The 25,566-nt window shown below is 45.1% G+C and overlaps 3 protein-coding genes across 3 annotated transcripts in view; 2 read left to right on the top strand and 1 right to left on the bottom strand.

The window, feature by feature from the left end:
* KNTC1 (kinetochore associated 1) overlaps positions 1-5,481 on the top strand; it is a 63,505-nt gene extending 58,024 nt beyond the window's left edge. The window contains exons 56-63 of the mRNA XM_087703468.1: positions 216-272; positions 432-486; positions 1,262-1,325; positions 2,079-2,208; positions 2,958-3,047; positions 3,136-3,278; positions 4,084-4,174; positions 5,314-5,481. Coding sequence (XP_087559594.1) covers positions 216-272; positions 432-486; positions 1,262-1,325; positions 2,079-2,208; positions 2,958-3,047; positions 3,136-3,278; positions 4,084-4,174; positions 5,314-5,337 — 654 coding nt within the window. The 3' untranslated portion in view covers positions 5,338-5,481. The remainder of the gene's footprint in view (positions 1-215; positions 273-431; positions 487-1,261; positions 1,326-2,078; positions 2,209-2,957; positions 3,048-3,135; positions 3,279-4,083; positions 4,175-5,313) is intronic.
* Positions 5,482-6,676: 1,195 nt separating this feature from the next.
* VPS29 (VPS29 retromer complex component) lies at positions 6,677-13,413 on the bottom strand. The gene is made up of 4 exons (XM_087705479.1): positions 13,350-13,413; positions 8,955-9,146; positions 7,581-7,816; positions 6,677-7,009 (listed from the first exon to the last, which is right to left on the bottom strand). Exons 1-4 carry the CDS (start codon positions 13,350-13,352, stop codon positions 6,892-6,894), a joined length of 549 nt encoding a protein of 182 aa, XP_087561605.1. The 5' UTR covers positions 13,353-13,413; the 3' UTR covers positions 6,677-6,891.
* Positions 13,414-13,831: 418 nt separating this feature from the next.
* RAD9B (RAD9 checkpoint clamp component B) lies at positions 13,832-24,423 on the top strand. Its single transcript, XM_087703738.1, has 12 exons — positions 13,832-13,943; positions 15,316-15,386; positions 16,228-16,375; positions 16,452-16,453; positions 16,774-16,888; positions 17,999-18,098; positions 18,296-18,402; positions 19,406-19,512; positions 20,682-20,746; positions 22,579-22,689; positions 23,635-23,752; positions 24,059-24,423. The coding sequence occupies exons 1-12, from the start codon at positions 13,907-13,909 to the stop codon at positions 24,185-24,187; spliced, it is 1,110 nt and encodes a 369-aa protein (XP_087559864.1). The 5' UTR covers positions 13,832-13,906; the 3' UTR covers positions 24,188-24,423.
* Positions 24,424-25,566: the final 1,143 nt, after the last annotated feature.

The raw sequence follows: 25,566 nt of genomic DNA, 5'->3' as shown, positions 1-25,566 counted from the left end.
AGCACCAAGTTCTTTTATGGATTGCAACTTAGGGAGTTTCTCGCCTGTAGGATTGGGGCAATCAAACCACGGTTAATTTTTGATCTGCTTACTCAGTCAACTCTCCATTCTTACCAAGCAGCGCGAATATTACGTCAAGGGGGAAATAGCTCAAGTTTTTTTGTCGCCGTGTTCAATAAGATGCTATTCACGTATTTTATTCGATTGCATTTCAGGTCCACTGCTTGAGGAAAGTTTTAGTGGAGATCTCGGGCATTTATTCCTTATGGCCGGTGCGTAAATTTCAAGCACAAAGTCTTTCCAATCTCTTACTTTTAGTGGAATAATCATAAATCCACCAAGGGAAAAGGGTTTTCGCGTTTCACAATTAACTGATTGGTTCAGTTTTGTTCTCTCTGGAATTTTAAGATGCTTTTTATCTTTACTTTTAGATCCCAAATTACAGCCGAGCCTGGCAGTGTGTCATTCTAGCCCCAATGCTTTCTGGTAAGGGTTGTTTTTTTTTGGGGGGGGGGGGGGGGTTTACCTTCATGCCATCATATGGGGACACTGTGGCTCAGTGGCTAAGACACTGAGCTTGTCAATCAGAAAGGTCGGCAGTTCAGCGGTTCGAATCCCTAGCGCTGCGTAACGGAGTGAGCCCCTGTGACGTTTCCCAGCTTCTGCCAACCTAGCAGTTCGAAAGCACGTAAAAAATACAAGTAGAAAAATATGGACCACCTTTGGTGGGAAGGGAACGGCGTTCCGTGCGCCTTAGAGCCGAGGTGGCGCAGTGGTTAGGGTGCAGTACTGAAGGCCACTACAGCTGACTGTTATCTGCAGTTCAGCGGTTCAAATCTCACCGGCTCAAGGTTGACTCAGCCTCCCATCCTTCCGAGGTGGGTGAAATGAGGACCCGGATTGTTGTTGGGGGCGATATGCTGACTCTGTAAACCGCTTAGAGAGGGCTGAAAGCCCTAGGAAGCGGTATATAAGTCTAACTGCTATTGCTTTGGCGTTGAGTCATGCCGGCCACATGACCACGGAGACGTCTTCGGACAGCGCTGGCTCTTCGGCTTTGAAACGGAGATGTGCACCATTGCCCCCTAGAGTCGGGAATGACTAGAACATGTGCGAGGGGAACCTTTTCCTTTACTTTATGCCATCATAGGACAAACCAGGCTTTAGAAGCCCTGGCAGAAATTCAGCAACGTCTCAGAGGGGGGGAGTGAGTTCTCACCTGCACAAATCTTTTCTCTTCGTGTGTCGTCTTTTTTTTAAGCTTTAGGTCCACCCAACCTCGATCAACTGGAAGCCTTTTGTGGAAGTTTCAAGATGCTTTTGATGTAAGCGGAGGAACATTCCGGGAGGGTGTGTGTGTGTGTGTGAGAGAGAGAGAGAGAGAGAGAGAGACCGGGAGACCAAAATATAAAAATATTTTAAGTCATTGAAAGTGGGAAGAGAGGCTCCTTAGGCCAGATGAGATGACGGGATGGATTGTTTCACTGTGATCATTTTTTTTAATGGTGTAAAGAATATGTAACATAGGGGGAGTGGAATCGGTTGTTTCTTATCAGTAGTAAAAAGGGTGTCTCAGTGGCTAAGACGCTGAGCTTATCAGAAAGGTCAGCAGTTCGGCATTCGAATCCCTAGCGCCGCGTATCGGAGTGAGCTCCCGTGACTCGTCCCAGCTCCTGCCAACCTAGCCGTTCGAAAGCACGTAAAAAATGCAAGTAGAAAAATAGGAACCACCTTTGGTGGGAAGGGAAGAGCGTTCCGTGCGCCTTTGGCGTTGAGTCATGCCGGCCACATGACCACGGAGACGTCTTTGGACAGCGCTGCCTCTTCGGCTTTGGAACCGAGAAGAGCACCGCCCCCTAGAGTCGGGAACAACAGATGTGCGAAGGGAACCTTTTACCTTTTTAACAAAAAGAGAAGCTGTTCTCTGTCAGCCCAACTCTTTATCTACCGAGAGTGTTTAATATAGGGAAGCAGAAGGCAAGACGCCAGAAAGAATTGAGTTTTTAGCTTATAAATCCGGATCTTTGGCGAGTTGATTTTTAATGGCTGACACAACCCTTTTCTGCCTCCCCCACAAGGTGTCCCGTCTTGGCGGATCTGGATTTAACTGGGATCGCAAAGCGATACGCCCAGTTGGACCTGACGGCTTTGGCTTTAGGATGCCTGGTCCTGATTCCTCAACAGGAGAAAAGAGTCCAGCAGATTCAGGTGAGCATAGGTGCCTCTTGTGGCCCAGCAGGAGTCGTTGGAGCTGCAAACAGACTCTGACAGCGAGGGGCCTTATGGGTGGAGGTGGAGGACCCTAGACAGGGTTCTGACTCAGAGCAGGGCGCAGAGAGGCTGGTTGGACACCAGGAGGCGCCTGAGGCATGGAGCAGCGGTGAGAGCCAAAGGGAGTGTGCTCCTGACGTCAGGCCTTGGAGCAGTGACGCGGAGACAAGGGAGGTGGTCCTGGATGCCAGGCAACGCCGGGCAGATCGACGGAGAAACCTGCTTCGCAGTTGCAAAAGATAATTGGACTCAGCTGGTTGTAATTAGGCTCCTCTCAAGATTGTATTTAAGGAGGGACTCGGGGAGGAGTCTGCTTTTCAGGATTCAACTTCATTCATAACGCTGGAGAAGCTGTTATCTGTTTATGTCGAAGTCTGAGTTGCTGCCAAGGTTCTTATCTGTTTGTTTATGCTTGGGCTTTCAGCCACCGAAGTTTTTGTTTCCTGTTAATTAAAGCGCTGTGAAATTCCAGTTAAGCTTGTCTCGGCGTTTGTTACTGGACGGAGGAGGGGGGTCAGAACAGGTGCCCATCCTCCCAACCCCCGTGCCTCTCCCGATGCGCAGGGATCGCAATTCCCACAGTCGTGACGCTCTTCACACGACGAGATCCGAAGCATTTCGGGCGCGTGACATGATTTCCCACGCTTCTTTGAAGAGACGTGAGCCCCGTTTTCCCCTCCCGACAGGCCTTTCTGTCCTCGTCCGATCTCGAGCGGCTGCTGCAGCAGACGGAGGAGCACCTGAGCCTGGGCGAGGCGGCCGTTGTGGCTTCACAGGTAGGCAAAGAGGGGCGGGGGGGTTGAAGCCAACGCGGCAGGGCTGACCTGCTCGTCTTCCGGAGTAACCTTCCCCCTGCTTTTGTAGGTGAGGAGTTCCGTCCTGGACCACATCCTTCACCAGACAGACAAGGACTTGGCAGATGTCAAATACTTCCCGTTATTGAAGATACAAGAAAGGCATCCTGGCCAAGTGAAGGGCTTGGTTGAAAAAATGGTAGCTAAGGACAGGTAAGAAAAAAAGGGGTGCGTTTCCTGGATTTATGGTTCTGTTTGTTTTTGGGGACGCGGTGGCTCAGTGGCCAAAGCGCTGAGCTTGTCGATCAGAAAGGTCGGCAGTTTGGCGAGTCGAATCCCCAGCGCCGCGTAATGGAATGAGCTCCCTGTTACTTGTCCCAGCTTCTGCCAACCTAGCAGTTCGAAAGCAGGTGAAAAATGCGAGTAGAAAAATAGGAACCACCTTTGGTGGGAAGGGAAGAGCGTTCCGTGCGCCTTCAGGCGTTGAGTCATGCCGGCCACATGACTATGGAGACGTCTTCGGACAGCGCTGGCTCTTCGGCTTTGAAACGGAGATGAGCAGCGCCCCCTAGACTCGGGAACGACTGGCATAGATGTGCGAAGGGAAGCTTTACCTTGTTTTTTGTACGGAAGAGGACACTTCTGAAGCCTTAGTTTTTTTATTAAATGTATGTCACGCCTTTCCATCGGGAATCCAGGGGAGAGGACACAGCACTCCCACTCTTCCTGTTTCCCCTCTAACGGATAGTACCTGGCGAGCTAATTCACCTTTGCCTGGGTAAAGTTTTCTGGGAAGTTCAGCTTTCCGATCCTTTAAGGGAAAGGACTCTTCTATGCCATACGTGTCTTGCAATATACACAATTAAGAGGTCTCCCCCTAATCCAGAGGTCTTCAAATTTGGCCACTTTTAAGACTTGTGGACTTCAACTCCCAGAATGGAGTTGAAGTCCAAAGTCTTAGTCAAGTTTGGGGACCCCTGCCCTAATCCCTCGCCTTCTCCCTTTTGTGGCTGTGCAGGATGGAGGATGCAGCATCTCTAATAAGAGAATATCTTCTGAAGCCCGAAATGTCTCCTCCGTTGGAACGCACGGCTTCCGAGGTGGTGAAGGTACTCGGTTTTAATTTTTTTAAATCAGCCTGAAAGGCCCATTTGCGGGAGGGAATTGTGCTATTCTGTTTTTCTGCCAAACGCATCTTCCGCTGGGCTGAAATTTCTCAGGCCAAGTCACATCCCTGGTCATCCGGGTCAGGAATTGGTGGACTATTTATTTTCTTAGCACATGAGAAGCCTCCGGTAAAGGATTAAATACTTCCTTCCCCAGGAAAAGAAATGATCCGGGTTTCAAAACTCAATTCCACTTTGCTCTCTGCACAGAACAAAATGTTATTTATTTATTTATTTTATTTGTCTTGTATGCCGCCCACTCCCGAAGGACTCCGGGCGGCTCATAATAGACAAGGGGAGGGGGATAAATAGACAAAACAACACTTTAAAAATATGCAACATTCACATTTTCCGTGGGGCTGGATATTTCACAAGCCCCCCAGCCTGCTGGACTTGGTGGCTTTGCGGAAGGCCGGGAGGGTAGTAAGGGTCCGGATCTCCACGGGGAGATCATTCCAGAGGGCTGGAGCTGCAACAGAGAAGGCTCTCCCCCGGGGAGTCGCCAGCCGACATTGGCTGGCAGGTGGAATCCGGAGGAGACCTAACCTGTGAGATCTAATCGGTCTATGGGAGGTAATCGGCAGGAGGCGGTCTCTCAGGTACCCAGGTCCGATGCCATGTAGGGCTTTATAGGTAACGACCTATTATTAATGTAATAGGTAATCCTCGCCTTACAAACAGTTTGTTTAATGACCATTCAAAGCTACCACAGCACTGGAAAAGTGACTTATGCCTATTTTTCACACTTACGACTGTTGTACCATGATCAAAATTCAGATGCTCGGCTGCTGGCATGTACGTATGATGATGGGTTCCTGTGACCCCCTTTTGCAAAATCAATGGGGAAGTCAGATTCACTTAACAACTGGGCTACTAATTTAACACCTGCAGTGATTCGCTTAATAACCGCAGGCAAGAAATGTCATGAACGTGCCTGGCTTAGCAACAGAAATTTTGGGCTCAAATTGTGGTCGTAAGTGGAGGACCGCCTACATCATGTACATAACGTAGTTTTTGAGAGAAACTTAATCTGATCTTTGGATCTTACCTTGGTCATATTTTTTTTTAAAATCTCCTTCCAGATGTACTTCAGGGAGCTGGCATAATCTCTGATGTAAATTCCCCAAAGACGACGGTATTTCTCCATAATCTCATCTGTACCTACAAAAGATTTTAGCCTCAATTCTACTTGAGACTAATATGATCAACGTGTTATTTCTGTCTACTGTGCAAAAGGAAACAGAAACGACTGAGAGTTCAGAGTAGAAACTAGTCTGAACTGAAAACTACTCTCTGTTGTACTGCTGTCTGTGTTTGCTTGTAACTACTACTACGTCGGAGAAAACCTATATTGGTACTGTACATTTATCTTCACTGTGATGAAATTAGGAGGTTGTCGAGAGTTTGTTGCAGAAAAATCAGGTCCAGAACGCACACACACAGGTAACTGATTCAGCTGGATTCATTAACTTCTTTATTAATATGTATTACATTAATATTTATATAAAGAATTTAATGAATCCAGCTGAATCAGTTACCTGTCTGTGCGTTCTGGATCTGATTTTTCTGCAATAAACTCTTGACAACATGCTAATTTCATCACAGTTTCCACATTTCGGGGGTGTTTATACAGACTATATCCGGCAAACTCACTCTGTATCCCTTTGATAGTGTCATATCATAATTAAAGAGCCGAGGTGGCGCAGTGGTTAAATGCAGCACTGCAGGCCACTTCAGCTGACTGCAGTTCGGCGGTTCAAATCTCACCGGCTCAGGGTTGACTCAGCCTTCCATCCTTCCGAGGTGGGTAAAATGAGGACCCGGATTGTTTGTTGGGGGGCAATATGCTGACTCTGTAAAACCGCTCAGAGAGGGCTGAAAGCCCTATGAAGCGGTATATAAGTCTAACTGCTATTGCTATTGAAAGTTTTCATATAAGGAGAGATGGAAAGAATCTCCTGTTTTAAAAAATAAAGATAAATCAATAAATATGTGAAGTCACGGCTCTTCCTGATCATCCATGGACATTTAAGGCACACGTGTCTGCCTTGCACCCTTGAAATTAATGCTCTCCAGGGCCAAGCGGCTTAAAGGTGAAGCGAGCCGAAGACCAACGTATCTGAAACGTTGCCGTAAATAATCTCAATGAGAACAATCTTCATCAAATCGAAGTGGAAGAATATATTTATTCTAAAGCAGTTCACATGAACAGGTAGAATTATGCTATGCACGTTGGATAGTATTTACAAGCAGGAGCCATTTTTTTGGGGGGGGGGAGCAAAGGAGAAGGGGGGGGGGAAATAAACAAGCTAAACCAGTGTTTCTCAACCTTGGCCACTTGAAGATGTCCGGACTTCAACTCTCAGAATTCCCCAGCAGTGGTTAGGACAGTGTTTCTCAACCTTGTCAACTTGAAGATGTCCGGACTTCAACTCTCAGAATTCTGGGAGTTGAAGTCCGGACATCTTCAAGTTGACAAGGTTGAGAAACACTGAGCTAAACCAAGACAGGTGTTGTCAGAAGGAAGGGCCTGTAAACTTAGTTGCCTGCGACACGACAAAACAAGCCACCTGGCCAACTCACAAGGCTGCAAACACTGCGGACTGCTGGGTGTGGATTGCAAAGAAGGCTGGAAGGGTTGGGAGATGTGCCCACGTGCTTTAACATTTCTTGTACTCGATTCTTTCCACCTTCACGTCGTCCCCAATCAGCTGATAGACGTAAGTGACCACTGTGGAGGCCTGGATGTCCATCAGCACGAAGGACGGGACGATATTGCTGTGAAAGGAACAGAAGGGTGGGGGGAAACAACCCATTATTTTGCTGACGGCATCAGGAGTCTTAGGTTGGGGGGAGTCTACACATAATACCCTGTTTCCCCCAAAAGAAGACAGGGTCTTATTTTCTTTGGAACCCCGAAATAAGCGCTTGGCCTTATTTTCGGGGTCTTATTATTTTGGGGGTGCAGGAGGCGGTGAGCATGGTCACCTCGTGGCTGCTGCTGTGTTGCAATATTTTCAGAGGGGGGAGGGCTTATTTATTATTTATTAATAGGATTTATATGCCGCCCAATCCCGAAGGACTCCAGGCGGCTTACAAAAAGAAGAGGAAGGAAGAAATTATTTTTAAAAAGACAGATTTAAAAGCACAACACACGCGTTCGTTCTGATCGGGGCTGGACCTCAACAGTGAGGTCAACAGCCCCAGGCCTGCCGGAATAGCCTTAATAGTCTTAACAGCTTTCCTGAAGGCCAACCTTATTTCAGCGCATGCGCTCAAAAGCCCCAATTGGGCTTATTATCCGGGGAGGTCTTACTTTCAGGGGGAACAGGGTGGAAGTATAACTTACTTTTCCAAAGCGTTGTAGGCCCCCGTGGCTGACCCTGGGTTAATGTAGAACTTGTTCTCGTGTTCAAATGCCTCGAACTTGTGCGTGTGGCCCGAAATCAAGATGTCGACATCGAACTGCCTCTGGAGGAGAGCGAGGCTGGCCACGTCGCCCCAGGGAATGACTTGATGGCCGTGGATCAGACCGATCTTGAACTGCCCCACAGTAACCACTTTCTGTTCGGGATAGTTCAGGTTCTAGAAGGGAAGGCAGAGCATGAAAACGAGAGCGGCAGAAAAGGCGTTATCCTCTCTCAAACCTTCCATATAGAGCCGGGGTGGCGCAGTGGTTAAATGCAGCACTGCAGGCTACTTCAGCTGACTGCAGTTCGGCGGTTCAAATCTCACCGGCTCAGGGTTGACTCAGCCTTACATCCTTCCGAGGTGGGTGAAATGAGGACCCGGATTGTTGTTGGGGGCAATATGCTGACTAAACCGCTTAGAGAGGGCTGAAAGCCCTATGAAGCGGTATATAAGTCTAACTGCTATTGCTATTCCAGAGGAAAATGTCCTCTTTTGGAGGGGGCGGGGGGATGAATTTTCAGGCGCCGTCCCTCGTAACAAAGTGGCAAAAGTGGGTGAATCAAGACAGGAGGAAGATGGCCATTAGCTGGACAAAAGGGGCCGAAAGCATTTCTTACGTTCTGGGAAGCCAAGATAATATCTGGACGTAGTTCAGGCAGATACAGTCCCTCATTCACTGAAGCCCCCAAAAGGAGGCAAATTGGCAATAAAGAAAAGGGAGGGGGGGGCAGATTGGCACAATTCGACTTTGCTCAATCACAATGAAATAAGCTTCCACGTGGAACTGATTAGCTGGTTCCGTCCATGCAATGCAACCTTTCTCAACCTTGGAACTTGAAAAAATAGGTAGACTTCAACTCCCAGAATTCCCCAGCCGGCTACCCCTCAGGGAGAGAGAACAGCTTGGAAAATCAGGTAAAGCTTCCCTTCGCACATACGTGCTAGTTGTTCCCGACTCTAGGGGGCGGTGGCCATCTCCGATTCAAAGCCGAAGAGCCAGCGCTGTCCGAAGACGTCTCCGTGGTCATGTGGCCGGCATGACTCAACGCTGAAGGCGCACGGAACGCTGTTCCCTTCCCACCAAAGGTGGCTCCTATTTTTCTACTTGCATTTTTTAACCTGCTTTCGAACGGCTAGGTTGGCAGAAGCTGGGACAAGTCACAGGAGCTCACACTTATGCGACACTGGGGATTCCAACCGCCGACCTTTCTGATCGACAAGCTCAGCGTCTTAGCCACTGAACCATCCCATCCCTTGATAAGTTACCCAGGGAGAAATCCCAGTTTTCAGCAGCCTCGTCAAACATCGTTACCTCATCGAAATCTCCCCTCACGACGTGAACGTCTCCAGCCAAGGTCTTGAGGTAGTCATAGCTCTCCTTTGTGCAGAGGTTCCCCGTACAAAGAATGTGCTGGATTTTGCCCGGAACCAGCAGTTTCTTGAATTTAGCTGGGAGGCTGTTACAGCGGTGAGGAATCTGAAGGTCGCCCAACACTAACACCAACTTAGGTACAAGAGAGAAGAGGCGTTTTAAGATTCTAGCCGTGTATCAACCAGGTTTCCAGCAGGGGAGAGAAAGAAATGCCCTTCAAATCAAGGCCACCTGCCAACTTCTAGCAGCTTTGCAAATCCCGTTGCAATTGTGCATTCGTTTTAAAAAAACAACAACGTTGGATTCGCTGCAGATAAAATCACGAGGACGGCGACACGTTACGTGGGAGGAATGTTAAAAATAGCGACTTAATCCAAATTGTTTTTAGGAATTTTAAAAACATAACTTGCTCCAGATTTTCCCCCCCGTGTGTGCAACCGTTTGAACGAACGGGCTGCAAAAATTTGGGACAATTGGACAAGTAGACAGTTGCAGGGATTTTACACAGCTACTTTTTAAGAGGGGGGTAATCCCATCCTTTGAATAGATCAGTGGTTCCCAAACTTGGCAACTTTAAGACTTGTGGACTTCAACTCCCAGAATTCTCCAGCCAGCTCTGCAGAGCTGGCTGGAGAATTCTGGGAGTTGAAGTCCACAAGTCTTAAAGTTGCCAAGTTTGGGAACCACTGGAATAGATCGTCTTAAAGTTGCCAAGTTTGGGAACCACTGGAATAGATCGTCTTAAAGTTGCCAAGTTTGGGAACCACTGGAATATATCGTCTTCTGCAGGCTTGAAAATTAGCTCTAGGCTGGCCCTCTGTCCTCAGTTGAGGAATGGCAGGATTCTAAGGGGGAAGCCTGTCTATATGTATCTTACAAGCGTATCCTGCTGGGTGGCTGTGCCACTACTGGAAAAGGTTGGCAATCACCAACTTTCTGACTTGGCAAGGTGGCCCCTGCCAATCACATGGCTCTATGTCTGATTTTATTAAGGGCGAAGAGATTACTTTAAGCTCTATGGACTTCAACTCCCAGAATTCCCCAGCCAACATGGCGCCCTCCAGATGAGTTGGGAATGCTGGAAGACACCAGACTGGGAAAGAATGGGTTAAAGCAAGGGGACCGAAACAAGGCAAAGGTTTGACTTTGAATGATGCCACCTTGGAAGCCGCTAAAAGAGTTGTCACCTACCACCAACACCACCAACACCACCAACACCGTCAGCAAGAGGCCAAGATGAACCAACTTACTCTGTGCCCAGCCTTATTGGATGAAGAGGTTGATTGCAGACAAGAGCAAAGGATGAGGGGCAGCATGGGTGGAGATGGGGATGGAAAAAAATAGGGGTGAGACATGAATCGTGTTAAATTAAAAGGAAGCAACAGAAAAAGGAAACATCTCAAAGCCAAATTAATAGGCAAAAATCACCAATGAAATCTGAATGGTTAGCAAAGGAAATGTTAAAAAAAAAAAACAAATCTGATTTATTCAAGTTACGGGTTACCCAATCAACTCTCCTTGTTGTTGTAATTCGAGGACTGTCTGTTTGTCGTGCAGGCAGATCACCAGGAAGGCAAAGCAGAAGACAAGAGGAAAAACCCCTGGAGCTCAATCTTACCGCAAAATTCACTGAGAGGTTCACTTGATCGCAATAAGAGCAGTGTTTCTCAACCTTGGCAACTTGAAGATGTCCGGACTTCAACTCCCAGAATTCCCCAGCCAGCATTCGCTGGCTGGGGAATTCTGGGAGTTGAAGTCCAGACATCTTCAAGTTGCCAAGGTTGAGAAACACTGCAATAGAGCATCCCACATTCTTTACTTTGAAACGTCAAAGAATTGTAAATGACGCCTAAGAATGAAGGCTGCTGCCAATTCTAAGCCCCATCAGCCACACAGAACCCCAAAGAATTCAAAATTAAGGTGTAATTGGCTTGGAGGTCAAAGGTCGAAGCTCTTCCCTAATTGGTTTAATTTGGTTTTTTTTTTTCTGAAGAAGCTCCGATGCAGCCAAGGGATAAAACTCCCATTTCCCCCTAGGAGAAATGTAAGCTAAGCTATAAAATAAATATCTCTATCTGATCTATTTGTATTTATCAGATTGCCAAACATGTACAAGATAGCAGGTATAAATATAAACATGGGCATGAACGGAAGAGATGAATACAAATAAATGGGGACAGTAGGACAGGGATATAGGCACCCTGGTGCGCTTATGCACGCCCCCTTAAGCGACCTCTTAGGAATGGGGTGAGGCCCACGGTGGGCAGTTTGAGGCTGAAGCTGGGGGGGGGGGTTGAGGCTGTAACAACTGGAGTCAGGAAGAGCATTCCAGCTGTTAAGCACTCTTTTGTTGGAGTTGTATTTTCTGCAATCAAGTTTGGAGCGGTGATGCTTTTTTCTTTCTCCTCCTCCCCCTTTATCCTTCTCTACATCTTCTCCACTTTTTCCTCTTTTTTGTTCTTCTCTTCCTCCCTTCTTTCTTCCTCTTCCTCTCCACCTTATTCTTTTTCTCTCCCTCTTCTCATCCATCTTTTCCTTCTCCTATTCCTACCCCTCTCCTCCTCCTCCTTCGCCATCCCTTCTCCTTCTCCTTTTCCTATCCTCCTCCTTTCCCTCATCCACCATCCCTCCTTCCCCTTCTCCTTTTGCTTCTTTCTCCTCCTTCTCCTTCCTCTCTCCTCCTTCTCCTATCTCTCCTCATCCGCCATCCCTTCCCCTATCCCTCTCCTCTCCCTCCTCCATCCCTCCTTCCCCTTCTGCTTCTTTCTCCTTTTTCTTCTCCTCCTGCTTCTTTCTAATTCTCCTTCCTCTCTCCTCTTCATCCGCCATCTCTTCTCCTTCTCCTCCTTTTCCTATCCTCCTTTCCCTCATCCACCATCCCTCCTTCACCCTTCTCCTTCTTTCTCCTCCCTCTCCTATCCCTCCTCATCCACCATCCCTTCTCCTCTCCCTCTTCCATCTCTCCTTCCCCTTCTGCTTCTTTCTCCTCTTTTTGTTCTTCTCCTCCTGCTTCTTTCTCCTAATTCTCCTTCCCCTCTCCTCCTCTCCTCATCCGCCATCCCTCCTCCTCCTATCCTTCTCCTACCCTCCTCCTCCTCTCTCTCATCCATCATCCCTCCTTCTGCTTCTTTCTCCTACTTCTCCTTTTCCTTCTTCTTCCCTTCTTCTTCTTTTTCTTCTCTTTCTCTTTTCCCTACCCCCTTTTCTCCCTCCTCATCCACCATCATCTCTGCCTCTCCACCTATCTATCTATCTATCTATCTATCTATCTATCATCTATCTATCATCTATCTATCTATCATCTATCTATCATCTATCTGTTTTTATCTATCTATCATCTATCTATCTATCTATCTATCTATCTATCTATCTATCTTCTCTATTATCTATCTATCTATCTATCTATCTATCTATCTATCTATCTATCTATCTATCTATCTACCATAACTACCAACCATATCTATCTATCTATCTATCTATCTATATCTTATCTTCTCTATTATCTATCTATCTATCTATCTATCTATCTATCTATCTATCTATCTATCTATCTATCTATCTATCTATCTATCTTCTCTATTATCTATCTATCTATCATCTATCTATCTATCTATCTATCTATCAATCTATCATCTATCTACCTAATCTACCTACCTACCTACCTACCTACCTACGATCGATCGATCAATCGATCGATCATCTATCTATCTATCATCTATCTATCATCTCTTTCTATCTATCTATCTATCAACATCTATCTATCTATCTATCTATCTATCATCTATCTATCTATCTATCATCTATCTATCTATCTATCTATCTATCTATCATCTATCTATCTATCTATCTATCATCTATCTATCATCTATCAATCTATCATCTATATCTATCTATCTATCAATCTATCATCTATCTTTCTATCTATCTATCTATCTATCTATCTATCTATCTATCTATCTATCTATTTCTCTCTATCTTAAAATAGTATATAATTAAAAAGTTAAGAAGCAGAATATTTATGGAAAATGACCAAAATTAAAGGTTTTCTCCCGGGGGGGGGAGAGGAAGGGGGGGACACATTCAAACCAATTTACGGCCTGTCTGAATTCGGGGCTGGAGCCAGATTGACACCACACACACACACACACACACACACACACACACGAGCCCCACTGCCACCCTCCCAGCTGGGTGGGGATGATGGGAGTTGTTGTCCCACGCAGCTGGAGGGCCCCCGGGCTGTCAGCGCGGCCAGGACAGACCCAGGCTGGGCTTCCCGGCCAACCCGGGGGCCTTTTGGGGGCCCCTCATCGCCCCCCTCACAGAACGACTCACCATCCTGCCCGTTCCTTCGGACCCCCGCCCACTTTCCGCCGCTTCCGGTGAGCCCAGCCCAGGAGGCCGGAAGTGCTGACTACGGAAGCCGAGAGGAGGCACAAAAAAAAAGCGCCCACTACAGTAGGAGGAGGCTGGGCAGGCGGGTCTGGTAGAGTTCTTCGATTGCAACCCTACATGAGCGGCGCTGTTGGGTCGCTGAATGGAGGGTGGAAGCCCAGCAAGGTGGAAGCCCAGGTGGAAGAAATAAGGGCTTAGCACGACAGGGTTCAGGATGATGCGAATGTAATCGGGGCTGCTGGGAAAGAGTGGTTAAACGGAGCGGGGGGGGGGTTGTCAACTGCCCCGCATATGGCGGCATCGCCAAAGAGCCGGAAGTGACGGCTCCAACGAAAAAAGCCCCCCTTTATTCGTCATTCCCACCCTCTTAAGGACTCGCCGGCCGGCCTGAGTTCTCGCGATATTTCCTCCAGGCGAGAGTTCCCGCTTCTGTTTTCTTGAGGCGGGGACTTTTCAGACGTTCTCCAGACACGCGTGTTTTCCCCCCTCATCCTTTCATGATGAAGTGTGTCATTGGGGGCGCCCGTGTCAGAGGTATAGCACCTCAATGCTTTAAGAGGGGGAAAAACGCAGTTTAATCTTGCCACTTTCCCAAAAAAATCCAAATTATGTGTGTGTGTGTGTGTGTGTGTACATGTATACATGTATGTATGTATATACATGTATGTATGTGTGTATATGTATATATGTATCTGTATGTGTGTATATAATATATATATATACACACATACATATATATATATACATGTATGTGTGTATATGTATATATGTATCTGTATATACATGTATGTATGTATGTGTATATATACACGTGCATATATGTGTGTATATACATATATGTATATACATGTGTGTATATGTATGTGTGTATATGTATCTATGTGTATACATATATACATGCATGTATGTGTGTATATACATGTATGTGTATATGTATATATGTGTGTATGTGTGTATATACATGTATGTATATACATGTGTGTATATGTATGTGTATATGTATCTATGTGTATGTGTGTGTATATATATATATATATTATATACACACACATAGATACATACATATATACATATACACACATGCATGTATGTGTGTATATACATGTATGTATATACATGTGTGTATATGTATCTATGTGTATATATATACATGCATGTATGTGTGTATATACATGTATGTGTGTGTGTGTATATGTATATATGTATGGATGTGTATATATATGTATGTATATTTGTGTGGGTGATTTTTTTTACTTATCAAATTGATAATGCCCATTTCCTTGACCAAAGCAACTGTATGGTGCAGTTCCATAAAACTATAAAATATCAAAAGCATTAAAATTAGCAGCAATTAAATTTATTGGCAAGGGTAAGAATCAGAATAAAGTGCAACCCGAAGGATGGCAAGGCTGATAAAATCGGCGTGTGCGTGTGAAAAAGGCCCATTTTATGCCACGATCACGGAAGGGATTTAGATTGCATCTTTTTTAGAGGGATTGATTGACATGAGCAAAATTTCTGCTGAGTTGAATTCAGAAATTAATCGAAACCAGGCATTTCCCGTCGGCTTCCTTGTCCTGCAGCACTTAAAACCAAAGATATCGGAAGTTCCTTGCACGATTGGGCTTCCATCCCTCTCAAAGGGTCATGTTTTTTTCCACTCGCCATCTGGGAAATCCTAGCACACTACAGCAAAGATTAACAGCTGGTTTTGGGGTTGCTAAGAGTTAGGTCGAGGCAGACAAGCACCTCCCAATCTTACCACATTGTGCATTTAATTTTTATTTTTTGCTTATCTGTAACTTAGGAACGATGCAGTTAACGCAGATAGAAAGTCGCTCTCCCCTTCCAAAATGGGTTTGCATCGTGCAATATTAACGCCCCTTTCCCCGAATCTTCCCCACAGTGTTTGGAAGGGCTCTGCATGCCATCGGGAGGATCAGCGATGAATTCTGGATCGACCCAAAGGAAAAAGGAGTGAGTAAATCCTGCATCCCGAAAGAAAACAACTTGGGAGCTGAGTCATGGGTTCCAGAGAAAAATCCCCGTGTCAATTGCCACGCCAGGGTGGGGCTCCCCAAACATCCGTTGTTAATTAAGGAAAAACCTCGTTTTGCTCAGAAGGGCCTCATTTGGATGAGAGCCTTTGTACCAACCGCACGAAAACAGCTTTCTACCCCTCACTGGTGCTTAAATGTTGCCTAGAATTACATGTGCAACATTCAAAACGAATAATATTTGTGCAAAACGTGCTAGGATTTCCACCGTTTCCCCGTATTGCAAAATCTAGTGTTTTTCCGCTCACCATCTGGAAACTCCTAGCACAAGATAACAACAGCTGATTTGGGGGTAGTTAAGAATTAGGTTGAAGCAAACGAGCGTTTTTGTGTTACCATATTGTGCATTTTTTGCTTATCCATAACCTAGGAAGGGACGCAGCGGCTAAGACGCTGAGCTTGTCGATCAGAAAGATTGGCGGCTCGAATCCCTAGCGCCACGTAACAGAGTGAGCTCCCGTTCCTTGTCCCAGTTTCTGCCAACCTAGCAGTTCGAAAGCATGTAAAAAATGCAAGTAGAAAAACAGGAACCACCTTTGGTGGGAAGGGAACAGCGTTCCATGCGCCTTTGGCATTGAGTCATGCCGGCCACATGACCACGGAGACGTCCTCAGACAGCGCTGGCTCTTCGGCTTTGAAACGGAGATGAGCACTGCCACCTAGAGTCGGGAACGACTAACACAGATGTGCGAGGGGAACCTTTACCTTTAATTTAGGAGTGATACAGTTAATACAGAAACATCATTTTATCCTGCCCACAGCTTTTCCTGAGGACGGTAAATAGTTCCAGATCTGCCTATGGCTGTGTCTTCTTTTCATCCACGTTCTTCCAAAATTATTCCTATGGAAATGCCACTGAATGGAGCCCGAATGGGGAGACTGTTCAATTCGCATGTAAATTAATAATCAGTAAGTTTCAACCAATTGAACCGAAATCTGCTTCATTGCTACAAAAATACAGTTCTATTTAGTGAAATGCGTAGAGAAGTGATGTATGATCAAATGCATACTTTACCTCCAATATACTTTTGGTCTGTGTGAACTTTTCTTTGGGGTGGTAGTGGCGGGAAAAATTTATTGCAGCTGGTAAAACTTGAGGAAAAAGGGGATATCATTTTCTAACATTAGTAATCAGGGGGGGGAAAATGAAATTCCAAAGCTATACTAATTACTATGCCTAAGAAAAATAAGGCATAAGATGATTCATACAGTTGTGCTTAATACTTTTTGACTGCGAGAGGATTCTGCAGCCATTATTTTTCCCCGTGCAAATCCCTGCATTAATACGTTTTTTTTTTTCATTTCAGGCCATTCTGCCTTTGTTTCGATGCTTGCACACACACGAAAGAAATGTGGAAAAGTGCAACATTTACACAGACGTGAACGACTGCCATATTGTTTTTAAGCTATTCTGCAAACATGGTAAGCGCGTGATCTTGTCAGTCCTACGTGACCTGGAAAGCAACGTTAAAAATGTTATCCGGTCAGGATTTTAAAAAAAACTCCTCCCTGCCTTGGTTGGAGATATTTTGACTGTGGAATTTTCCAAGGAAGTCCTCAAAAATTTGAGTGCCCGGAGGGAGCCTGTGAAATGAAATTGTTGCTGGATTTGAATCCTCTGAAAAGCTTTTGAGATAAAAAAAATGGTGTCGCTTACAAAGATGGCTCTCTTATAGTTTAAGATCCTGGGATTAAATCAATAAATCAACATTTGTGACAGTTATTAAATATGCTACCGATGGATCAGGTGCATGCTGCAGAAGCCATTGTTAGGGGAGAAAAATATCCTAGCCCTTTTAAAAAATTTAAACTGTTGTATGTTGTCCACCAGAGAGCAAAAAAATTGGCCTCTTTTAGTCAGCACAATGGAGCTGGGTAGTCAAATGTTATGAGAAGATGATGATTGATTTTGCTATATGAAGAGGTGGTACATTTTTTTGGTTATTAAAGAGTTCTTTTAAGTGAGTTTCTTGGGCAGCTGCTAAATTCAGCAATCTTCTGCACCCATCACTTCTGGCTTTGGAGAAGATGGACTCATGCAGGGAAATTCTCAAGGCCATTCCCAAATCGTGCTTCTGGAGAATTATTTTCGTTTTGAGCTTCCAAGTAGAGATGGTTTTCTCCTCAGCTTACAGGGCAGATAAGACATTGAGCACACTTTGGATAAAGGGGAATATTGCTGGTTTAGGGTTGAAAGGAAGGGACCGTTGATGCTCTTTTGAGCTTTCTTGCAGATGTTTCATGACCCTGCTAGGTAACAACATCAGTGCTGGAAGGGAGTGGGGTTTGCGGAGAGGAAGAGGATGAGGAGAACAATGACTTTGGGGTCCTTGGTGCTCTGTGGACTTGGTTATTTTCTTGCAGACGTTCCATGAGCCAAACTAGGTAACGCCATCAGTGATAATATTAGTATACTTCCTATTTAACCATGCTGAAATTAAAAAAAAATACTCTATAGTCAATTCATTTCACGTTGGCTTGGGGTAGCCTGCAGGGAGACTTGGATTTCAAACCGTATCCTTTTCCCATCAGGTGTCGTGAAAACTCACAGCTTAGCTTTCCAGGAGTGTGAGCCTCTTCAAGCTGTGTTTGCAAAACATTTGTGTACCAATGTACTGAAAGTACACTCCAGGTAACATCAGAGGCACATCGGCAATTGGCTTGTTTTGTTGTGATTTGATCGTGTGTATCGAATGAAATGCGAACGGTTGTTGGGCCACCGACGGGATCTCGGCCTTATTAATTCAGAGAGAGAGAGAAATTTTTTTTTTAATAGGAGCAGTCCAATTTGTAACCTGAATTAACCATCCAGGTTTTTGTACATTCCAGGCAGCTGTCTGACATGCTGATCCACTTTCCGACGTACCAAGAAGAAATAACATTAGGTGTAACGCCAATGAAAGTTTGCTTCAAGACTTATATAGAGGATGAGATGGGTGAGGATTGGGCTTCCGTGGTGGGATTAAAGATACAACTTTGAATTTGTAATATCCCTGAATGCAAGAGGTTACTGTAAGATATGTCCATATTATACTGTCAAATAATGTCTACTAAATATTCAAAAAGCACAGAACTGAAAAACCTTTTTTTAAAAAACCAATAGTGAAATATACTGTTAGTATTCATTCTTTTATAAACAGTAGCCACAATGAAAGAATCATTCAATTACCTCCACTAGACCGATTAGATCCCACAGATTAGGCCTCCTCCGAATTCCATTCGCCGGCCAATGCCGACTGGCGATTACCCAGAGGAGAGCCTTCTCTGTGGCTGCTCCGACCCTCTGGAACGAGCTCCCCATGGAGATTCGAACCCTCACCACCCTCCAGGCCTTCCGCAAAGCCCTCAAAACCTGGCTGTTCCGACAGGCCTGGGCTAAAGAGTTTTTGCCCCCCTCCTCGAATGGTATGACTGCTGTGTGTTTTTTAAATTATGTATTGTTATATCTCGTCTTTTTTATCCCCCTGTCTGTACCCCCTTCCCTGATTGAATTGTGAGCCGCCCTGAGTCCCCTTCGGGGAAAAGGGTGGCATATAAATGTAATAAATCAATCAAATCAAAATCAATCAATCAATTCAAAATTAATCTGATAATGGCGCTCAATTTTGCTGCAAATAGATTTAAGTTAGGAACCTGTCAAATATACATCCATTTCTCCACCTAAATTCAGCATATTAATCAGATCTGTAGTTTAACTGTGGTGGTATTTTCTTTTCTGATATTTGGAATCATTTTACATTGATTTTCAGATATATTTTGTGGCATGTAGTAACTGAAGGCTCACCACCCGTTAACTATATTTGGGATGGAAATGGTCACCAGCCCCGTTCTGTACCCTAATCAAACTTTTATTAACCATTCTAAGAATTCTCAACAAACCTGTGTTTTTTTAAAAGTCGTTTTTTTTTAAAAACCTCGCATCATTCTTTATTTCGACAGAATTTGCAAAGGCAACACATACGGAAATCCATCTCAGTCCTGATGAATTTGAATATTTTCAAGTCGGGGTAGATTCGGAAGTCACATTTTGCCTTAAAGAACTACGGGTAACGGGGTTAATTCTACCGTTTTGATTGTAGCGTGTACTTCATAAATATCTGCTAGAGCAGTGTTTCTCAACCTTGACAACTTGAAGTCCTGTGGACTTCAACTCCCAGAATCCCCCAGCCAGCATAGCTGGCTGGGGAATTCTGGGAGTTGAAGTCCACAGGACTTCAAGTTGCCAAGGTTGAGAAACACTGTGCTAGAGGCTCTCATTAGGAAAAGGAGGATAACGGAGCAAATGCCACTCGGATATTCTTGGGATGCTGTTCTTGTGTCAAAGCTCAGCATCCCACAGAACCACAGCATTTTATATGCAGCCATGGCTGGCCAAAGATCTCCAGGTAGCCCTTAAATCAGTGGTGAAATTCAATTTTTTTTTTACTACCGGTTATGTGGGCGTGATGTGGCTTGGTGAGCATGGCAGGGTAAGGATACTACAAAATCCCCATTCCCTCCCCACTCTGGGGCCAGCCCGAGGTGGCATTTGCCAGTTCTCCGAACTACTCAAAATTTCTGCTAAAGGATGATGGAGGGAAGATAGGAAGTAGGAGAGAGGTAGAAGAAAGAGGTGTATGGAGAGTAGAAGAGCTAATATGTTAAGTATATTGATATGGAAGCATAAATACCATCAACATAGAATGGAGTTTGCTCAGAAGCGGAAATACACCAATGAGAGGAAGAGTGGGAAGCAGAGGAGAGAAGAAAGATAGGAAGAGAGGGATAGGAGAGAGGGTAAGGGGGGAAGATGAGGAGGATAAGGAGGAGTGGAATGAAGAGAGAGGAGAAGGAGAAAGGAAGGGGGAGTAGAAAAGGAGGATGGAGGGAAGAAAGGAGGTAGGAGAGAGGTAGAAGAAAGAGGTGTATGGAGAGCAGAAGAGCTAATAATGGGTTTTAATTTGGGGGGGCTGATGACAAGAGGAACTGATGTAATCATTATTTAATACTATATGATACTGGCTATGTATAGTATACATGTGATTGTAAGTTATGAAAATGGAAATAAAAATATGTTTATTTAAAAAATAAATCTGCTACCGGTTCTCCAGAACTTGCTGGATTTCATCCCTGCCTTAAATCTAGTAATAAACACTGCGGTGGCAAGCATTGGAATTCATCATCTTCTTCTCCCCTTAGAGAGCTGAATTAATTCCCCTCTTTCACTTAATTTTAGGGTCTTCTGGTGTTCGCAGAAGCTCTCAGCGTCCCAGTCGCCGTCCATTTTGACGTATCTGGAAAGTAGGTAGACCTTTATCCTTTGAATAAACCAGTGCCATATTTTATGGCCTTGTTTTAAAACTTTTAAAACTACCTCAAGCAGTGGTGGGTTTCAAAAAAATTTGGAACCTCTTCTGTAGGTGTGGCCTGCTTTCCGGGTCCACTGGTGGAACCTCTTCTAACCGGTTCGGTAGATTTGACGAACCGGTTCTACTGAATAGGTGCGAACTGGTAGGAACCCACCTCTGACCTCAAGTGACCACAAGAGTCTTCATTTTGTAAACAAGTTTGTATGAGATTTATGGAATAGAAAAATGCACTTCTAAGGATTTAGCCTACACCAGAGGTCTTCAAACTTGGCAACTTTTTAAGAGTTGCGGACAAGTCTTAAAGTTGCCAAGTTTGGGGGGCCCTGCCCTAAATGCACTGTACAAGAACCGTATATAAACACGGAGAAGCATGCACGCTAATAGCATGACAGCACCCAATTAAGGTGTGGGGTTTTTCTGGAAGAAAGGAACACAATCCTGTTTATTGCCACGATCACAGGGTGCCTGTTTTCCGAGACAGACAGACCGTTACAATAGAAAGACAGACATTCTTAGATATTTTGAGGTTAAGAAGACGGGGAAACCCGTTTCAACAGGTTTTGGGGACATGTTTAAACAAAGGAAAAGTTTTCTGTTGCAAACGGAAACAGTTCTGCTTTTTGTGCCAAAGCGGCCAAGTTAAGGATTCTGTTGGGAAGGAGATAAGCCGGCATGTGATTGATCTTGATCAGAATGGAATTCTTTTGGCTTTTGGGAAAAAAACCAAAGGGGCCTCTTTCAAGGCTGCCCCCTCCCTCTATGAACCTTTAGACAGACAGGTAAGGCTGCAGTCATTCTAGCCCTGATAGGATTATAAAGCAGTCAGAACTCGAACCTTCCTGGGTCATGCAGCTGTCTGGGGCAGGTCCTGGTCTGAGGTGGCGCAATGGTTAGAGTGCAGTATTGCAGGCCACTTCAGCTGACTGCTATCTGCAGTTTGGCGGTTCAGATCTCACCGGCTCAAGGTTGACTCAGCCTTCCATCCTTCCAAGGTGGGTAAAATGAGGACTCAGATTGTTGGGGGCAATATGCTGACTCTGTAAACCGCTTAGAGAGGGTTGAGAGCCCTATGAAGCGGTATATAAGTCTAACTGCTATTGCTATTTCAATCTATCTATCTCTATATCTCTGTCTGTCTGTCTGTCTGTCTGTCTGTCTATCTCTGTCTGTCTGTCTGTCTGTCTATCTATCTATCTATCTATCTATCATCTATCTGTCTGTCTATCTATCTATCTATCTATCTATCTATCTATCTATGGATTGTTGGGGGCAATATGCTGACTCTGTAAACCGCTTAGAGAGGGCTGAAAGCCCTATGAAGCGGTATATAAGTCTAACTGCTATTGCTATTTTGCATATGCAAATAGTGGAGCAGGAAAGAGGTAGCGAGGGAGGAGGGAAGAGGTAGCAAAAGGAGGCATAGGGGGGGGAAAAGAGAGACGGGGGGGGGCGTAGGGGAAGCTACAAATATTCTCCTTTATTGGCGAGGGGCGAGAATTTGCAATCTTGCTTTCATTATTTTGGCATCTCGAGGCCCACAATTGGCAAATGAAAAATTGAATGCTAGAAAGGCACATGGCTATATCCTGCTAAGATGGATTTGGCCAGGTATGTTTTAGTCAGGGATTTTGGGGAGCGGAAATATGGAGGCAGAAACGATTCCATTTGTGCATCTGTCTTTAGAGGCGAACCGGCCCCTGCGTGAATGCAGCCCCTTTTCCTCTTTAGCATCACCTTATTATTATTATTTTTTTGCATTTCAAGGCCGGTTGCCTTCAGCCTCGAGGATACAGCAATAGAAGCGCTGTTCGTTTTGGCCACTTTATCCGGTACCGAAAGCTGCACAGCGGCCAGTAAATCAACAAGCCAAAACAGGTAAATGTTATTTTCCAGGCCAAGATTTCTTGTAAAACACTCCTTTTCAGATAAGGGGACTGTCTCTCTCCTCTCTCTCTCCTCTCTCTCTCCCTCTCCTCTCTCTCTCTCTCCCCTCTCTCTCTCTCTCTCTCTCCCTCTCCCTCTCTCTCTCTCCCTCTCAGTATGGAGAAAGGAGGGAAAAAGTCACGTTCTCGGGAGAGAACTTCGTAGAAAGATATTCTTGTCCTCATCCAAAGAATATCCCAGGCATCCGGATATATTTCAGGTTCTGCAGGCAGCCAAGTGTGGCAGAAGCCAGACGAGAAAACGTCCCTCACGGTGACCTTTAAGGCAGATTACTTTTTTTTCCGTCCGGTCAAACAATCGTAATGATTTAAACTGCTCCCCACCATGCTCAACAAGGGCTCGATGCCACCAAAGCCCCCCCCTAAAATGAGCAAGTGGAGGTTGCAAAGAAAGAAAATGGCCAGCTGTGTATCAGCAACTTGCTTGGCAAAGGAACAGAGAGGCAGATGAAATCTGGAGCTAGACAGGATTCGCCTTTTTCAAATCTCTCCACTCGTCTTAGAACAGGCCCCAAGGAGAGCAGAGGTCTTCAAAGTTGGCAGCTTTAAGACTTGTTCAAATCTCTCCACTCGTCTTAGAACAGGCCCCAAGGAGAGCAGAGGTCTTCAAAGTTGGCAGCTTTAAGACTTGTTCAAATCTCTCCACTCGTCTTAGAACAGGCCCCAAGGAGAGCAGAGGTCTTCAAAGTTGGCAGCTTTAAGACTTGTGGACTGGCTGCAGAATTGTGGGAGCTGAAGTCCACAAGTCTTAAAGCTGCCAACTTTGAAGACCTCTGCCTTAGAGGCCCTCCAGGACAAAACTCCAGGGTGAAGCTTCTTAAAAAACAGCCACTGAAAGGGAAAACCATAACCCCAATCCATCTTTACGGCGTTTTAGGGGCCCTGCCATAGAGAGAAGCAATCAACAAACCGCCAGCTGCAGGAGGAACGCGCCCACGGCTCCCTCCGAGGGCTTCTCCACAGGGGAGGAACCACCTGGTCCCAACTACAATAAGGTAAAAGAAAGAAATCCCTCTAAGAAAGCTTCACATTTTACGCTTGCGTGCCTCTTAGCTTTCACCGGCAGCGTAGAAGCTGCCAGTGGGAGACGAATCAAATTGCCTTTAAGTGAATTCGATCCGGTGGTTCTCTTCTCCTAATGAATCGGGCTGAAAATGGTTGGGGAAAGAGCGCAGCAAAGGACTTGGCCTTCCAGCAATTAAAAACCATCCCGAGATTCAACGTGATCCAGTTCTTTTGATGCAATTTCTAGGCTTTCTGGCTCAAGATCCCAGTGACGGTTCCTTTTTTTCCTTTTCCAGTTTCATTCCTTGTTCTTCGGAGCGGTTTCCCCTAACGAGCAAAGCGATGCCAGTTTGCTTCACAATTTGGCAGCGGTGAGCGACGCAGAAGAGGAGTGCGCCCACGGGCAGCTCTCCCCGACGTTTTAACCGCAGGACGTGCCGGTTTAAGGCAAGCAGTTCAGTTTATCCTGCAGGAAAATGCCATTTTCCCCCCCTTATTTTAGGTCTTTTGACTTAACCCGAATGGCTGTTGCTGCTTCCTATTTTACCAACCGTTGTTTTTATCTTCAACCTTGTCGTAACTTTGTTCAGAATCCTCGAGTTAGTTGGACGGGGGTTAAAAAAAATAAACCCCTTTTTGGTTTAGATGTGCATAATCTTCAGCCGAGCTTCCTTCAATGTGGGGAAAAAAAACTTCTGAGAGCCGTTTTGGAGGGTTTTTTTTCCAAAAGTTAGCATATCGCACAATTAACTTACGATTAACTACAATGAACTAACCAGAGTTAGTTAACTGAAAAAAAGGATCGTCGGATGTATCCTGCGTACCTCAGACATCAGATGCAAATGTTTTGGAAGTATGTTCAGTCGGTTGTTAAGATTGCTGTGGGCAACACAGGCAGTTACCCACAGCAACCTAACAAAAGGCAATTAATCACACACTCTTGCTGCTTCCTGGGCTCCTTTGTTAAGATCTCCTCCAGCGAAGGAGAATGAGGAGTGAGGGGGCTTTTGAAAGCAAAATGAAACCAGGAACGGAAAAAACGGAGGATCATTTCTCTAGCGGCGCTTGTTCAACTCCCCCAAACGTCTATAAGATGCTTTTTTTTTTTTAGAAAGATATATGTTCCTTTTGCTCCTTCCACTGAATTCCTCATTGCACACAAGATTTTTAAGATTTATAATTTTAGCGTCTCGCTGTTGCTAAGGTCGTGGCTTGCCGGGGAATTACCGGCTGAACATGACAACCAGCAGATCTTGTACGAAAGATTGATAAAGATTCCTTTTGTGTTGTGCCTGTTTGAGCAATGGAAGGTGCTTGGAGGCATTTGCTGCGTGAAAGAAATGAAAAGGCATGATGCAAATGCTTGGCATAGCTCTTTAGAGGGGCCATTTTGAGGCCTGATTATTTAAATCTGCATTTTCCAACCGTGCCAACTTGAAGATGTGTTGGACTTCGAATCCCAGAATTCCCCAGCCAGGCTGGCTGGGGAATTCTGGGAGTCGAAGTCCAACACATCTTCAAGTTGGCACGGTTGGAAAGCACTGATGAAAACAGGAGAGGGAAAAAAAGACAAAATCGCAACAGAGCACAGGGTTTTCTTGACGGTCACTATTCAAGGAAGCCCCCCGCATATTGTATAAATACTATATTTATTAAATATCTTTACAGTTCATTTAAATGTATTTACAGATACTATTCTCGCACGAATTATACTCCAGACATTCAATTCACATAATTTAAATTTCCTTTTTTTGTTTTGAAGGTAAGTTACAGGTCACAATAGTCTCGTTTAACAAGGAAAAAA

Source organism: Thamnophis sirtalis, unplaced genomic scaffold (genome assembly GCF_051295495.1).
Source record: "Thamnophis sirtalis isolate CommonGarterSnake01/CBP01778 unplaced genomic scaffold, rThaSir2_p1.2 scaffold_2, whole genome shotgun sequence".
Taxonomy (NCBI): domain Eukaryota; kingdom Metazoa; phylum Chordata; class Lepidosauria; order Squamata; family Natricidae; genus Thamnophis; species Thamnophis sirtalis.
The sequence above is the reverse complement of the archived record's forward strand: the minus strand, read 5'-3'. Positions and strand labels throughout refer to the sequence as shown.